The sequence below is a fragment of the Hypomesus nipponensis genome, chromosome 3, assembly GCF_054491055.1.
Source record: "Hypomesus nipponensis isolate SF chromosome 3, ASM5449105v1, whole genome shotgun sequence".
NCBI classification, from domain to species: Eukaryota; Metazoa; Chordata; class Actinopteri; order Osmeriformes; family Osmeridae; genus Hypomesus; species Hypomesus nipponensis.
In genome coordinates, this window is record NC_140363.1 from 17,131,416 (window position 1) to 17,149,141 (window position 17,726).

General features: G+C 46.9%; 1 protein-coding gene across 1 annotated transcript; it reads right to left on the bottom strand.

Moving 5' to 3' along the window:
* Nucleotides 1–73: 73 nt before the first annotated feature.
* prkcha (protein kinase C, eta, a) lies at nucleotides 74–17,678 on the bottom strand. The gene is made up of 14 exons (XM_084680605.1): nucleotides 17,068–17,678; nucleotides 13,165–13,228; nucleotides 11,071–11,224; nucleotides 10,909–10,943; nucleotides 10,149–10,231; nucleotides 9,244–9,373; nucleotides 8,982–9,115; nucleotides 8,686–8,823; nucleotides 8,054–8,227; nucleotides 6,806–6,960; nucleotides 4,248–4,386; nucleotides 3,442–3,630; nucleotides 909–1,055; nucleotides 74–795 (listed from the first exon to the last, which is right to left on the bottom strand). Exons 1-14 carry the CDS (start codon nucleotides 17,413–17,415, stop codon nucleotides 646–648), a joined length of 2,040 nt encoding a protein of 679 aa, XP_084536731.1. The 5' UTR covers nucleotides 17,416–17,678; the 3' UTR covers nucleotides 74–645.
* Nucleotides 17,679–17,726: the final 48 nt, after the last annotated feature.

Consider the following 17,726-nt stretch of genomic DNA (forward strand, 5'->3'; position numbering starts at 1 on the left):
AACCCTCATTCAGACATTTTGTATTGACTTAATAACATTGCAGTCACATTATACTCAGCCACAATCAAATAACTCATTTTCAAAAAAGTGCTTATATTCATTCAAAAGTTCCTAAAAGCAAAATCATATTGGGTGCATGGAAAGGAGGGACTGCTTCCCCATGCAGTTGTAACAGTCTGTAAAAACACTGAGGAAAACACATCCTGTTGTTTAAGTGGAAACAGGGAAGGGAATAACTCAATGAATTGATCCTCCTCTTTGTCATCTCTCCAACTAGTCTGGGAAAGTGTATGGATTCAGTTAGCTTTTGGCAATGCCAACCTGTTCATTTGACATGTCCAAGCTGGTTGTACTTGTTTTATAAGCTCCATTTACACACACGAAGTTCTGAAGCCAGTGAATAATTCTCATACGGTGGAATACCCATTCTTCATCAGAGCTGCAAGTGTTGCTGTTTTATGTTCTAAGTCCATATCATTTCCATCACCAGTCATTTGTCTCTGAGACGGGCAGGAGTCACTCAAAAGAGACGTCAAGACACAGAAAGTTAGCTGGAGGTCAGATAAAGGTCACATGGGCCGTAGCAGGAAAAAAGGATCTGGCAGGGCAGGCAGGTGGGGTCCACGTGTCACACAGAGGACCCCCTTAGTCTTCCAGCAGCTCTGGAGAGGTGAAGGAAAAGTCCTGGAAATCTTCCTGATTAATAGAGGGTATGAGAGGCTCATCGATGGGAGTGAGGGTGGGCTCCTCCTCAGTGAAATCTGGGTCAAAATTGTTGACATCTTCAGATGTTTTCTGGAAGCAGACACAATGGGTTTACAAACAACATCCTCCTGAGAGGGGTTCTCCTCCTATACATCCTAGCCCGTGGGTCTATAACCCGCATATTCCAGGTGAGGGTTACTCACGATCCGGGGTTTGAAAGGGGGTTCCAGCTCTCTGCGGTTCAGCTTCTCCCAGTCGATGTCGCTGAAGAAGGCGTGGGAAGTCACGGCATTCTCTCCCCCGTCTGCGGCCACGCAGCCCAAACGCCGGGCGGGGTTCTTGGTCAGGAACTAAAGAGACAGCAAAAGTCGGATAATTCAACTCATGGAACGTCTCTCGTCCAATCAGAAACAGCCATTTAAGTCGAAAAAACCCAATTGTTTTATAACAAGATTCATACCACGTATAACTAATGTATCCTTAGAAGGTCTATATTGTATCATTCTGCTCACACTTATGAGAGATGTGGCAATGGTTGGTTGGTTGGTTGGCCCGGATGTTACATCCCACATGTGTTAATACCAAAAAAGCAAAGCTAGGGTATTATTTGGTTGCTATAGGTGTGAGGATGTCAAACGAGAAGGTAGGCAATGCGAGTCAGAAAAACAAATACACCATTTCCCAGACTGAAATCGTGAACATTTTTCTCTCAGATCAATACACAATGTTGGCGGTGAGAAAGGCCTGAACGTTAAACCAAAACAAAATTAAAACCTGTGTCTCCAGACTACCTGGAGGGTGATTCCGAGGAGACAAATGAATGTGTTTCGTACTGCTTTCTCTTAGCTGAGCAGTCTGAACATGCCTTTAGGCTCCCACTGACATTCAGTCAGCAATGACAAATTACAGGGTCCCTTTTTCAGGATAAATTAGGCCAGATTCAGTAGCCAGTCCACCTTCAGATTAAACATCAAGCTTATTGAGGTCAAAGCAATGCCATTCCACTTTGCTGTGAACTGTGTTGTGGTTTTCTAGTCAAAGAGAACACAGAGAAAGAAGCCAAGAGATGGTCAATAGCAAAGAGAATAGGGAAGTGAAAGGCAGTGTAATATTGTTGAGAAGGACGGTCAAATTTGCTGAATAAATTCAACATCCTGATAGTAATGAATGAAGGTCTGACAGTAAAACAACCCTCTACAATGCGAGTTAAACACTCACATATGTGACCAAATTTCACGCTAAGCGATTAAAAAGTATATTTTAATTAGCCAATCGTTCGATTTCACTCGCCTGTGATTGAGTTAGAGGCAAATAATACGTTTAGCGCAGGTTTCAATGATGCACCGTCGTTTGACTGAGCGCCCTCTGTCCAGTATTGCGAGGGGGGGCGTTGGGGTTTTAGTCAACAGAAGTTCAACTAGTTGTTTCTCTGCTGTTCTTAAACGAAAATGGAGATTGCCAAAGTAACGGAAAGCCGTCAGATTTGTTGTCAGATAAGATTTTTTGGTCGCTGAAATTAAAATGTTGCTACACTGCCTATGTCGCTTTCTCTAACTAAAATGTCTAGGTTCGCAAAACGTACGGTCATCCAGTTCATGAGGCAAGAGAGAGATCCACTATATAATTTCCTCTACCTCTTCCGACCACAAAGCTGAAACGTGGCGATCCTGCTTGAGTTGACATCTTTCTTTCCATGATTCCCTTCAGGCCTTGCCACCTAGTCTGGCAGGCTTGAGGTTATAACTATCCACAGTGAAACGATGACACAGCAACAGCCTCACTCACTCATGTCTCACACAAAGCACACACATGCAAAGCAGTTACACAGTCAAAGAGGCTGTCTACCTGGACAGTACCATGCCAACCATAAAACAATTCATATCAACTGAAGAACAAATGACTATGAACAAATACTGAATGAATCTAACGTGCATCAGGCTTTTTGTGGAGAAGCAGTAAACAATGCAACATGTTAAACCCTCTCCACAGGAGAGCCTTGGGATGTGACATCACAGTCATTAGGTAACAACCTAGAAGCAAACCAAGGGTTAAACCCTGACCCATGTGAGAGTAACAATTCTGGGGGGGGGGGGGGGGGGAGATAAGAGGATGGGGAGGAGTCTGTATTTATAGCCTTTTCTGTGGCTCGAGCTGGTCAGCAGAGCATGTCTTAAAATAGTTATGTAAGACCACAGGCCCAACAGCTGTCTGACCAAACTCTGTACATCTGCCAGTCACTCTGCATGCACACAGCACGGCATGGGATTTTTCTATCCTGCTTAGCAACACCAAACTCCCCTCTCTCCTGTATGTGCTATCTGCTGTACATCCTCATGCCACTGGTTCATTGTAGCACAGCATATAATGGTGGTGGTCAGTGGTGGCTTATGGCTAGTAGAACTAGCCATCCCACTTGCATGGGAAAAAAACCCACTTAATTGACCCATCTCATCCTGAAAAGCAGATGTATGCTGGTAAGAACAGTTGATCAGAAGCTGGCTGACGCTCAGAAATATTTATGTAACATGCTCAGTGATGTTTATTCCAATCCCAATCTTACAAAACAACCTGTGAAAACCCCCAGAAGGAATTTACACACCATAAAAAGTCAAAGACTGTGGAACATGGAAAGATCTTCAAACCTTCTTGTTTTGTACTGGTTCGTGTTACTTTATGGTGCGTTATCTAGGACTTAGTATGAACTTTAGACAGACTCAATATAGGGGATGGACTCACAGCTTTCAGGATGTTCACAGCATCGACACTCAGCCAAGATGCGTAGATGATCTCCTCATTCAGGATAGACTCAAAGAGGTCGTCCTCGTTCTCTGCCTCGAAGGGGGCGTGGCCTGACAACATCTCGTAGAGGAGCACGCCGAGAGCCCACCAATCAACGGACGGCCCGTACAGCAACTCCTGAAGGATCTGAGAATTCACAATTGATATCAAAATGACACATTTCCCTGTAAAGCAGTGATCTTATGTCAGCTCACAGCGGATATTGGTTCTGTATTTTGACACTGTCCACAGAGCTCCAAGCCCAGTTGGTCAGGCTGTTGATTTAGCTGTTCAACATTGGGCTAGACTGAGTTGAAGTCAGCCACTAAGCCATGAATATATTCAGAAACGTGCAAGCACGCACATTTAGAAGAGAACCGAAAATGTGTAATTCACTTGACAAAGAAGACCTGTCAGTGTGTGTGCTTTACAAGAGGTTTACAGACATCCTCACTGAGTCAGATGGGACTCTGCAAACAGAGCTCAAACAAAATGGCTGCTGGCCAGATCAACATAGGTATGCTACTCTGAGAGAGTCTGGAGTAATGAGATGTGGTCACGGTGTTTGTAGAGGTGGCGTGATACTTCAGCATGTGAACTCATTTGACCCATCATCGACTCACTGAAGGAAGGGTCTTCCTTAATGTGTCTGAGGTAAAATGCCATCTTGGAGCACAGAGAGGCTTCATTGTGGGATAACTGGCAGTTGGATGAGATCGATCTAAAATTCTATGGCATAACAAAAACATTAGTATTTCTCTCACCTCTGGAGCTATGTAATCCGGTGTGCCACAGAACGTACCCGTGGCCACACCGTCAAGCATGCCCTCCTTGCACATGCCAAAATCTGCCAGTTTACAGTGTCCATCTTTATCAAGGAGCACATTGTCCAGCTTCAGATCTCTGGGGGGAGAACACACACGTTAGCACACACACAGCTGCTCTAAGCTGAACGAGGAGGAACCTACTGACCACTAACGTCGCTAACATCAAGAGGAACACCATTTTTTACGAGTTCTGAGAATCGTTTGACAGGCGTGCAGAAGTACTTGCTTTACACCTTTCTGTTGTGGCCAGATATTTCCTGTTTAGAGAAAGTGGCGACTACAACAGTCAACTGTTCTGTAGGGCCTAACCAAAGAGACGGACTGCAGACGGCGGATCACTTGCAGCCCAGACCAGTCTGTCATATTCCCATAACTGAATTCAAGTCGCGAGGGACTGGGCTTGTGCATAACAGTCAATATTTACCTGTCAAAAAAGGAAATACATGGAGGATTTCAAGCCAACCCACTAACCAAATCTTAGTGTTAGACCTTAACAGTTCGGATCACTCTTGTAGTGGTAAGAATTTAGCACAGTCACTAAGAAAACAAATATTTACAACAAGTTCATGTGAAAATTCAAAAACGTGTTAGAAATTGGGCCCTTGTCAGTCTGGCTCACTAAGGCCGACATCTCTTCCATTCAGTCCCTCTGGTAATCAGACAGACAGATTAACCAGCCTTGTAAGTGCTTATCTAAGATTGGGGGGACCAATACGGGATTACGCGGTCACCAAGGTGTGTCCTACTAATAAAAGCTGTGTGTGGTGTTGAGACACAATACAAGTGATTGCATCACAGCAGGCAGACACAAGCATGCAGAAACAGACCAACACACAAGGCAGTTTGCTCCCTTCCAGTAAGATGACTAATAGTGATCAAGTTCCTCATTGTGCCTTTATTTCATACTGTAAGACATGGCAAGCTGAATGACACCGCTGTCCTAATGTTCGATCTGGGTGGAACCCATGTCAAGTGTATGAGTAGTTCACATCATTTTGACACAAACATCAGTGGTGTTGTGTCTTTCTTTGTTTAAATTGTTAGGCTTTTTTCAGGTTAACTTCTTGATGGGACAGCTGGAGAGAGAGCCTGGAGTATCATTTTGACACAAACATCAGTGGTGTTGTGTCTTTCTTTGTTTAAATTGTTAGGCTTTTTTCAGGTTAACTTCTTGATGGGACAGCTGGAGAGAGAGCCTGGAGTATCATTTTGACACAAACATCAGACAGGATTAAGGTCATTAGTCTTTACAGGTGAAAACATGGTATTGTGTTTTTCCTTGTTTAAATTGTTAGGCTTTTTCAGCTTAACTTCTTGATGGGACAGCTGGAGACAGAACCTGGAGTAGACAGACAGGAAATGACTTCAGATGGACTCAAACCACATCCTTCTTCTTGAGGTTTCATTGTGTTCAGGAGTTACCAAACCCAGTTTTCACCATGGTGGTTTCGACAGTCTTCTCCTGCCACAGCGATACTACGTCAGCTGCTCTGACTTTCAGAGGACTTTCATCACTCAGAAGTAGGTCAGGGTGTGGTCAGACACCAGACACCTGGAAGCGTGTCCTCAACCTTCACAATGACTGTCCCCTAATTGGCAGAGCCGAGAGTAACATGACGACTCGGAGCATTGATTAGTTGAGACTTGAAACCTGTTGCATCCCAGCATTAGGTCATCAGTGGAAATAGGAGCTTCCTTTAAATGAGAGGGTGAAGCTCTGTTTGAAAACGTCCGGCTGCAGATCAAGAGATCTCACGTTCAATGTTTCGTCGGTTAAATCGGATGTGTGAATCTGCTAAATTAATAATTATTATTACTAAATGTAGTGTAGGAAGTGCTGATAGAGAAACAGAGTTGTTGTTAGAATGGTGGTCCGTCTCCCCCATCCTCCCCTCGTAGAATTGTACAGATAAAGTTTTGAGAAAACTTGTAGTTAGACAACCTACTTGGACCACATATGTGGTCGTATGGTACGTAGGTATACCGTCATGTCTACATGGATTAGAGTCAAAGTTCAGGACTATTTCAGGGCTGGAGTATGTCGGCCGTGACAGTCACGTGTAGATAGCAGTCACGCTATGTATGTGGGGCTACCATGGATGGCCTTTCTAATTATAACTCAACATTTACCCAGTCTCACATGATGTCCCTTTATCATTGTGGACTTTGGCAGAGATTTCAATGTGTTTTCCAGCACAGTAAGACAATATGGGCACCGTACAGAGCACCACCAAGGGACCACACGTTCTCACCCATCCTGCAGGACTGCAGTCACCTTGGTATAGCTCATAGGTACGAGTATGGGCATCCGACCATGGATGATGCAATGCATTCAACAGCAGAGTGGAGTGAAACCATAGAGCTTGCTGTTCACAGCCGAAGGAGAGCTTGTGCTCTGCTGCATGTGGGCCCACCACAGTACATCCTTAGTGCTCCCTCTGAATTGTGCACAAGTCTAACGTGTGTGTGTGTGTGTGTGTGTGTGAGAGCGGTACCTGTAGATGATGCCCTTGCTGTGCAGGAACATCAGAGCGGAGGTTATCTCGGCGGTGTAGAAGCGAGCTCGGCCTTCCTCGAACTTCCTGGACTTTTGGATGTGGAACATGAGGTCTCCTCCGTTCACAAACTCCATCACGAAAAACAGGCGGTCCTAAAAACACACACGCGTGCAGAACCCCTCTGTTACCTTGTACCAGACACACAGGAAGTGTGTGCGTGTGACAGGAACATTGTGTACTCTTACAGAGGACATGCTAACATCCAGGACACAGAGGGGTGATGTCTAACATGTTGTTTATTACTCGTAAATTCCAGGAACACATATAACAGATTAATGTGCGACTGTCACCGCTGGGTACAGGCCCGAGTAGAAATACACACTTTCGATCCACAAATCACTTTTCTCATTACAGGTCCTAGAAAACTCATGTTCCAGAACATGGGTACAAAACACAAAGGTCCAGCAGGACATGATGTTCACAACCTGGCCTTAAATCACAGATTAGGAGATTTGCTTAGTTTACACTCCGTTCCAGAGAAGTGGTTTGGATGTATTTGGCCACACAATATTACAATTTTGGCACGAGGAAAAGAAAAGCGTGAGAGAGTGGTGTGTGTGTGGTCTCAAGTTCAATCAGGTCTTGTTTACCCTGAGAATGACTCAGGAACAAACCTCCAGAAAGTAAACAGGCAGGGCTGGAGAGAGGCAGGAGTACCCTGAGATAAAGGCTCTGGGTGTGGGTAAGACACGGGGCTTCACAGGGACATGGTCGGGGAGAGAGACGGTGGAGGAAGAGCAGAAGGTCTATATATGAAGTCTCATTCAACACGGCTTTGCTTTGATCCACTTTAACAGGTCAGTGGGAGGTCAAACTACCTAAGCCGATTAGTCTGTGGCCTGGGAAATAACTGTGACGTGAGATTCATTCTCTCTGACTCACGCTCTCTAGTTTGTCATTCAGGGAGCCTGACATCATGGGCCTGCTGCCACCAACAGGACAGTATGTGTATTGCAGCAGGTGGGTCTGACATGGGAGCTGGGATTCTCAACGAGTGGATATGTTGCGTGTGTGAGGATGAGTAAATGCTAAACTGCATTTATCGAGCGCTTTTTTACCTGAACTCAAGCCAGGGATCAAACCACCAACCCTGCAATTAGTGGATGACCCTCCTGACCTTCTGACCCACACCCACCCCAAGTGTGTGTGTGTGTGTGTGTGTGTGAGCGAGTGTGTGAGTGTTACCGGGGTCTGGAAACAGCAGTGGAGCTGTGTGAGGTAGGGGTGGCAGCTGGCCAGAGACAGCACCCTCTTCTCAGTCATGGTACACTCCACATCATCGTCCTGCAGGATGATGTCCTTCTTCAGCACCTTCACAGCAAACACCCGCTCCCCCCCGCTCATCCGCGCCAGCATCACCTCCAGGAAGAACACACACAAGCAGATAAACACACACAGACACAAGTACACACACACACACGTATTAGCCAACTGTTTAGGTCCAGATCAGTCGTCTCCACGCCCTGATCCTGGAGAACTTCGTCCCTGTGGGTTTTCACTCCAACCCCTCAGCAAGCACACCGGTGTCTGGTGCGGAGTCTGGTGCGGTGTCTGGTGCGGAGTCTGGTGCGGAGTCTGGTGCGGAGTCTGGTGCGGAGTCTGGTGGGGTGTCTGGTGCGGTGTCTGGTGCGGTGTCTGGTGCGGAGTCTGGTGCGGAGTCTGGTGCGGAGTCTGGTGCGGAGTCTGGTGGGGTGTCTGGTGCGGTGTCTGGTGCGGTGTCTGGTGCGGAGTCTGGTGCGGAGTCTGGTGCGGAGTCTGGTGCGGAGTCTGGTGGGGTGTCTGGTGCGGTGTCTGGTGCGGTGTCTGGTGCAGCTCACCTTGCCGAAGCTGCCCTTGCCCAGGACCTGGAGGAACATGAAGTCGGAGATCCCCAGCCTCCTGGTGTGCTGCTGGGACTGGGTGCTCTCCCTCCTCACAGAAGAGGCCCGCCCCTGGTCCCTGCACGCACCGTTAGCCTGCAGACAGCCCAGCACAGGGAAGCCTCAGAGCAGCTGTGTGTGTGTGTGCGGGGGGGGGTCTTAAAGGTGGGATGTGTGAAGAATGTGTGTGTGTGTGTGGGGGGGCAGACGGTGTGTGTATACGATGATGTGTGCGTGTTGACGCGTCTCACTACCAGGGAGTTGCGTTTGGACATCCCCCCGGCCTGCAGACCCATCTCCGCCAGCTTGTTGGCCAGCTCCACACTGTTCACCCCACAGCTGGGCGCCACGTTGCCCTTGCAGCGGATGTGGACGTTCATCTTACAGACTTGAGAGAAACACAGGTAGGGAGCCCTGCTTAGACACGTACTGTAGAGTACCCGCCCCGTGACAGAACATGCGCCGAACACTACGAGACTTTGACTTCATAATAATAAATGAATAAAAGCGGTATACTCTTGCAGTGCAGTCCCTGTTTGACCAGGCCCCACAGGAGAGAACCACAGTGGTCACAGAAGGTGGGAGACTTGTAGTTGTGGATGTTGAACTTGTGAGGCACATTAATGCTGAAGCCTTGGTTGATGGTCTGGGTGTGAGAGAGGAAGAGAGCTGCCATCAGCAACAGATGGGTGCTTAACACCCTTGTGGCCAGCAGGGGGCATCCGCGATTACACACAGGGCCCTTTCAATGTCAAGAGGAACAGGTTGTTTTGACTTGTGTCAAAATGGTTAGTTCCTATTTTTCTTCAGTGATCACTTTATACTTCTGCGACAGCTATGTTTATAAAACTATAATTGCTTCAGTGCTGCATTCAGCGAGGAGCCTTCATTTAGTAAACAGTAGCCCGCCTACCAGTCTCTATACCCGTGTGTATTTCAGTCTCTACATCACACACACACACACACACACACACACACAGAGGGCAAATGGAACACATAGTTCTGCCCGGTTGAACACATTGACACAAACAGGAACCCATACATGGTTCCTGTTGCTCTTGATACACATCTGTTTGCCCTGCATGTATGACTAGGCCTGTCTAACTAGACAGACTGCTGTCGCCACTGTTCAGAGAATACAACACTCCACAATGGATGACCTGCCCATCTCTTAAGTATCTGAAAAAGGTGGGGTTATGACATAGTTTAAATACTTAAACTATACTAAAAACTATTTGTACTGTCGTTTGACTTGTTTTGAACAGTCTTTAATACTTCCAAATGGGAAATGCACTATAATAATACAAACATTGCAGGCCTATATGTCAGAGCAGAAATGTACAGTAGTGTTATGTTAAGTGTATGTCGGTGGAGGGTAAATGCTGTTTGACGTCACAGTGCTCATGCCTACGTGCCCTCACCGGTTCCTTGGCTGGCTTCTTCATCCGAGGACACTCTGTCACAACATGCTGGTGACAGCGCTTGTGCACCACACAAGTGCACACTGGAGAAAGAAAAGGACAAACATCAACAATCCTAATAACAAACATTCTTTCCATCGCCACCCCCTAGAGAGTGTGGGACTTGGGGTTGATGTTGAGTGTGTTTTCAATGTGTCGACGGTAAGTGGGGGTCAGATGGCTGAGCGGTTAGGGAATCGGACTATCAATCAGAAGGTTGCCTGTTTGATTTAACGGCCGTGCCGAATGAAGTTGTGTCCTTGGGAGAGGCACTTCACCCTACTTGCCTCGGGGGGAATGTCCCTGTACTTACTGTAAGTCGCTCTGGATAAGAGAGTCTGCTAAATGACTAAATGTAAATGTAAGTGACTGTGAAGTGGCGGCCAGGCTGAGGGACATGGGAGAACACGTCTATTAGAGACCAGGCCAGGGTGTGTGAACGCTGCTCTGTCGCTGTTGAGGTAGGGCTACGACTTCCTGTCAGGGGCTTGTGGTCGCACAGTGAGAAACAAGAAATGAGATAGTGACAAAAAGAAGAGAATAGGGGGGAGAGACAAAGAGTGCTAAACCAGTCAAATGTAGGAGAAGAGTGGGAGGACAGAAAGGTGAGAGGAGAGGAAGAGAGGAAAAGAGTGAGAGGAGATTAGGAGAGAGGAGATGAGAAGAGGAAGAGAGAGGAGATGAGGAGGGAGAGGATGGTTGGAGTTTTAAGGTAACTAACCTTGACACTGGTAGCCCTGCTTTCCAAACACCCCCCTTAAAGATAAAGCATTTATTTATATTATTTACATACACATTATAGTCTTCAGCAACACACTCATCTAAAACAAGAGTGCGTGTGTATAAATATACTGTACATGGTGTGTGTGTGTGTGCGCCGCACCATATGAACTCCTTGCAATGAAAGCAGAAGGTGGGCTGCCGTAAGAAGGTGGACATGAACTTGTGTCCGTTGACCTGGTGGATCCTCCGTCTCACCGCCCCCTGGCGCTCCCTGGTGAACTGCTTGTAGGGCTTCTCCTTCGCGGTGGCGTCGTCTGGGAACCAGGGAACACAGAGAGGACGCAGGGAACCAGGGAACACAGAGAGGACGCAGTGAACCAGGGAACACAGAGAGGACGCAGGGAACCAGGGAACACAGAGAGGACGCAGGGAACCAGGGAACACAGAGAGGACGCAGGGAACCAGGGAACACAGAGAGGACATAGGGAACCAGGGAACACAGAGAGGACGCAGGGAACCAGGGAACACAGAGAGGACGCAGGGAACCAGGGAACACAGAGAGGACGCAGGGAACCAGGGAACACAGAGAGGACGCAGGGAACCAGGGAACACAGAGAGGACGCAGGGAACCAGGGAACACAGAGAGGACGCAGGGAACCAGGGAACACAGAGAGGACGCAGGGAACCAGGGAACACAGAGAGGACGCAGGGAACCAGGGAACACAGAGGGGACATGGAGGGGACACAGAGGGGACAGTGAAGTCACAGCGGCTCCACAAACACACGCATGCATGACAATACAGCTGCACTTCTAATCCTTTCAACATTGTTAAGTTATCAGAAAATGTGTGTCTGTCTGTGAGTGTGAATGAGTGTGTGTGTTTGTGTTTGTAATGTGTAAGAGGGAACATAGCAAGGCTGCACATATTCCGTATGTTTCTACAGCACAGTTGAAATGTGCTAGCAGCATGCGAGGGGCTACGCAAAGCGCTGAAAACCACAGACAGAGCGGAAACTGGTCTGCAGGGCTCCTCCACCCCCAGACAACAGCACACAGATGGGAGATCACACCCAGGCCTGATGATCAGCTAGCCTTGATAACCCACCAAAAGCCATTTGGCCCACCAAAAGCACTGTCTGCAATCCTGATAGCCTAGACTACATTGTTTAGTAGTTCCCGGTTGAGCTACCCTCATCTACTCGCAGCAGGTAAAGGTCAAGTTTAGTCATGCGACTTGCCTTGTGTGCCATCTTCATCCAGCCACAAAAAAACACTTAAGGCTGTGTGTAAAAACCAAACGCAACACATAGACTGGCACCATGCAGGTCAGCGACGCAAAACGCATCAGCTAAAATACGTTAACAGGGGGAAATAACAATGCATACAAATCGATCAGTTGGCGAATCCTGAAAGAGCAGAACCCTTTGCAACCCAGTGAACTGTACCAGTGTTCCAAAAGAGGAACTTGAGGGTGACATTTTGAAGGATGGAGGTGGGAGGCCAAGCCCCCTTCCTGCTTCGTCATTGCCACTTTAACACACATCTCCGACACGACACAGTTGCCACTTTGAAACTAAAAAGTATTCACGTTGGGGCATCCTAGTAGTTCACTTTTTCTCTTCTTTTTTTTTTTTAAAAGGCAGGATAGGTAGGTTTTGTAAACCTACCATTTTTGACTCAAGTTTAAAAGGATTCAAATCAAAATATCCCACCCCTCCCTTGAAAGCCACTACCTCAACACATATGAACTTGCTGTCTGACTACTGAGGGAGGCAGACAGACAGACCGTCCAATCATTGCATTTGGTCCGGCTGCCGTCCTATCATTAGTGCAGGTCCGACCCTAATGATTGGTTGTGTATATTACAGTCCTGCGACACCCACAGATATCGGATTGATTACATTTTTCTGTCAAACCTTAAGAAGTTGTGAAGCTTAAAAAACCTTGTGAAGTTATTTCAGCAAATATGACAATAAGTGCTTCTCAACTTTATCTAACCTGCCTTTAACTATGGATGTTGGAAATGGGGTAGTCTTATAAGAGAAAGGCTGGTGAGGAATGGCCCTGACTACAGCTATGTTATGTACAAGCCAGACAGACCAAGCCCCAGCCAGGAGAACAGCATTCACGCCACGCCACAACGGATGCGACACCCAAGGTGACAGAAACAAGCTATGACCCATTTTCCAAACCCACCAGCCTGGGCATGATGGAGCACGTGCATTAGAACCGTGACATGCGTTGGGGCCTTACCATCGATGAAGGATCCTGTGAGCAATATGTGGATGTACACCTTGCCTTCTGGCTCCAGGTCCACCTAGCCACAGAGAGAGAGAGAGAGAGAGAGATAAAGAGTCAAATCAAATCAAATTTATTTGTATAGCCCTTTTTACACGCAAGCATGTCACAGAGGGCATCACATAAGCCCATAGAACTGCCCCTCAACCAACCTAAACCCTCAAGGAAGACAAGGAAAAACTCCCAGAAAAACTCCCAACTGCAGAAAAAATGGAAGAAACCTTGGGAGGAGCAATTCAGAGTGGGATCCCCTCCTCCAGAAACAGTTGGTGAGAGAGATGAGCAGAACACAAGCTAAACATAGTCATACAATGAGAGAGAGAGAGAGAGCGAGCGAGCGAGAGCGAGCGAGAGAGAGAGAGAGAGAGAGGGATTAGCTGGTCAGGAGGGCAGCGTTGTTGGAAAGCTTGCTGCTGTACGGCTAGTTTTGGAGGGAAAGTAGCCAGAGCGATGACATTTGACTGGCAGTCTCTGCAGCTCCATCAGCAAAGACTGTATCATGCCAACGTGTGTGTGTTCTGTGTCACCTTCACACTCCCACGGGTGGTGAAAGGTTGAGCATGCACACTGTCTTTTAGATGTGATGCAGATCTGTAGGTGTGTGCTTGTGAATGGTTGAGTGGATGTGTGACACGAGGGGAATCTGAAACATGCCAGACAGAATGGAGAGCTGGTCGGGCTGGTTGAGTCGGCTTGATGTCACCATGCCTCGCTGGAGATGACTCCTCATACACAGAAGTGGAGAGGTCAAACACAAAGACGGACGTCCGAGGGGAAGATAAAGTCTGGGTGAGACAGAGAAAGAGAGAGAGGAGAGAGAGAGACGCGGAGAGAGACACAGAGAGGAAACACAGAGAGAGAGAGAGAGAGAGAGAGAGAGAGAGAGAGAGAGAGAGAGAGAGAGAGAGAGAGAGAGAGAGAGAGAGAGAGAGAGAGAGAGAGAGAGAACAAACGAGAGATTGAAAGGAAACTAAAGAGACAGAGAGAGAGAGATAATGAAAGGAATCCACAGTGTTTGATGCTACACCGTAACCACCAAATGGAGAATGCGGTAAGCCCAACTGACAGAAACATCGATGTCTCACAAATAACCAAATGGAAAGTTGGGTTCTCACAACTCCAGTGACATCATACAATTGTCACCCTTATAACCCTTGTGTTCTCCTCGGGTCATTATGACCCATCAGTCATTGTGACCCACCGTCGTTTGCGACAACTTTACCGCATACAAAAACAAAGTGAAGCATTTTCTTTTAACCGTTGGGCTGTCTCAGACCTCCCACATTGTGAAGGTTAAAAGAAAAAAACATTTATTTGCTTTTGTATTGGGTAAAATTGGGTAAACACAACGATGGTTTCGTTATTAACCTTTTGGTCATGTGACCCGAAGGCCGCACGAGGGTTAAGGCACTTGTACATCCAGCAGTTTTGTTTGCGATCATTCAGCTCGTCGGACCGGTCAGGGCCAGAAAGAGAGTTTGCTGCATCTGTTGGGTCAACTCCATCATCACGCCACCTCACTGAATCAAAGGCCAGCGATTCATCTTCATACAATGCCATATATTCCACACCTATTAACTTGCACAGACCACAGCTGACCACCTTATTATTTGTACCATTATAATGTCCATAGGTCTCTCTCTCTTTCTCCATAAGCAGTTGCCTCACACCTTCTTTCTCTGCTCGTGTCTAAAGACAGCCCAAAATATGAGTCAGATGACTTCAGTTCAATTCCAAATCTGGCTTGGATGCTGACAAGACAAGATAAATATTAAACATTCAAATGGAAAAAAGCAGAAACCAACTGAAAGGGATATCGTGACAAAGGAAGTGTGTTTTTTTCTTCTAGAAGGGGAGGAGGGGTGTGAAAAACCACGAGAGTGAACCTATGCAGTAAAATCTGCTTTAGGTCACTAACAACACACTACACTGCATGTACATAATTAGGGTAGCGTATGTGTGGCAGTGGAAAGGGTCCCGCAAAGGGGATGGTGTGGGTGGAGTGGGTGGGCAGCACAAGCGACTGAACCACATAGCCCCTGACACACAACAACTATGAGTGTATTGTGCTATTCTGAGCTGCTAGCTCCCGTTGTCTTGCGGTCGGAGCCTTTGAGAAGTGTCGATGCTAATTTTGCTGAGCTGCAGTGGGGTCAGTAGAGGCGTTATACGAGGTCACGCGAACCTTCTGAAGGCCTGAACGAGAACACATCAGCCAGAACAACTTGTCATGGACTCCCGACTATAGCTGCTCCTTCAAAGAAGCAGGTGTATACCTCAGACAGTGAAGGGGAAAAGCATCTGACCTCCCCAGGGTAATCTAATCAAAGAGCGAGCGAGGGAGGGGGGGGGGAGAGACAGACGCACAGAGAGACAGAGAGAGACAGAGAAACAGAGAGACAGAGAGAGAGAGAGAGACACACACGGAGAGACAGAGAGAGACCGACACAGAGAGAGAGAGAGAGAGAGAGAGAGAGAGAGAGAGAGAGAGAGAGAGAGAGAGAGTGAGAGACAGACAGACAGACAGACAGACAGAGAGAGAGAGACAGAGAGAGACAGACAGAAAGAGAAACAGAGAGAGGCACAGAGAGAGACAGACACACAAAGAGAGACAGAGAGAGAGACAGAGACAAGTGACATAGCCAAGGGGAGAGAGTTCACGTCATTGTTTACAGTGTGGCTGTGAGTCAACAACACAGCCTGCTAACCTGAGAGGTGTTGGTAAGAGACTTGGAAGTCATCTTCAGTCAGACAGTGAGAAAGTGTCAAGAGCAGTTATGTGGGCATGTGGAGACCTGTGTCTCCCTCATGTCTCTGCCCGGGAGCCCACAGCACCCGCCGGAGGGCTTCACCCGAAGAGCTAACGCAAGCACCGCCACGGTTCAGATCCACACAAACCCCCCCCAGCCTGTATGACCGAGGAGTGCAAGATAACCGTGTGTTCGATCGTCCTCCAGACAGTGCTGGTGCACGTACGCATGCATGCTGTCTAGGCAGCGAAGTGAAGTGTGTATTTGAGGGTCAATCTGTGCAAGCAGGCTGAAACAAGTCTCTCGTTGATTTCCATACTCTGGCTGACGTGACACGTGCAGGAACTATACCTAAACACGTGGAAGTATATTAGTTTACACCTAAAGAGAGAGAGAGAGACAGTGGTTTTAAGTGAAACACGAGCGTAAGGTAATTATGGGTAGGCTACAGGTGCAGAGAGAACGGGCCTGTGTCTCGATACTCGTTCTGCCAAACCCAGGGCCTGAAAAGGTTCAGGTTACTCCCTGTAGACATTAGCTGTTTCTTCCTCAACACAACCGAAAGTAAACCTGAGAGATGAAACTCTGAGAGGTTTTTGCCCTCCAGAGACGTACTGTAGAACGAGATTCCAGCCTGGCGAAACCACCTTGTTATTCTCTTTCTATCGTATTGTTTCACCTCTTATTTCATTAAACGTTTAGATGAGCTAGAGATAAAGCATTAGAAGCTTGTTTTTCTAAATAAGTCACAGGTCTATAGACAACGTTTAGTGGTTTCGGGAGAACTTGCTTCTATCTTCGTGCAGGAACGTAACATCTATTCTAGAAGCGGAGGTGTGTGCTTGGACTCTTCAAATGTAATATCCAACGGTTATCCATATACTGTACCCTGCTCAAGGGTAAAAACAATGAAGTCCGTTCTAGGTTAAGTGACCAACATTATCGATGGATTTATAGACCAGAGGTGAAGGGTGAGAAATAATGACCAGTGACGACATCAATTGGAATATTTTCTAATTCTGGGGGGAAATTGATAATTAAACTGACAGGTAGTTATTTCTGTACACGCTCCCACTATGCATGGGATTTACTTGCAATGCCTACTTACCCATCCCTCGAAAGTCTCCGTGTTGGAAGTTTTAAACAAGTCTTCGAACTGGATGGTGCAATTTGCAACAAAGTCATCGTATCCTATAGGAGCGTCGTGAAAGACAGCCAGTTCTATTAGTTTGCCATCGTTAACATTGAGAGAAAACTCTTCGTTGTAGGTTGGCATGTTGGTTTTTTGCTTTGTATGGGTTTGCCCAATCTTGAATTCGTCCACTTTTATCACAATGTAAGGGTCCAGAGTGGCAGGCGGCTTGTTAAAAAGTATTGCGTGGCGAAGAGCTAACTTCGTGGGTTTGAGGTCCACGGCCTCTCCAATTCTGAGTTTCAAATACCCGTTGAACTTCATTTTTTTTTTGCGTAAAGATGACACACAACAAACCAAAAAAGTTATCAATATCAAAATATCTATATTTATAACAACAATATGCTAGAAGTAGCATAAATCAATGTTTCGGAGTCCAATCTTGTGTCCTTGAGAATTCATGCTGTCCATTTGCAGGTGATGTGTAGCCTTCGTTCTGGTTTGTGAGTTAATGTCAAGTCCCTCATACAGCGAGCAGCTGGTCTGCTACGACTGTCGCAAAGTAACTGCACAGTTGTGAACAACTTCTCTTCAAGGAAGCAGTGTGCATGTTCGTTTAAAGAAAAAAGGAAGTA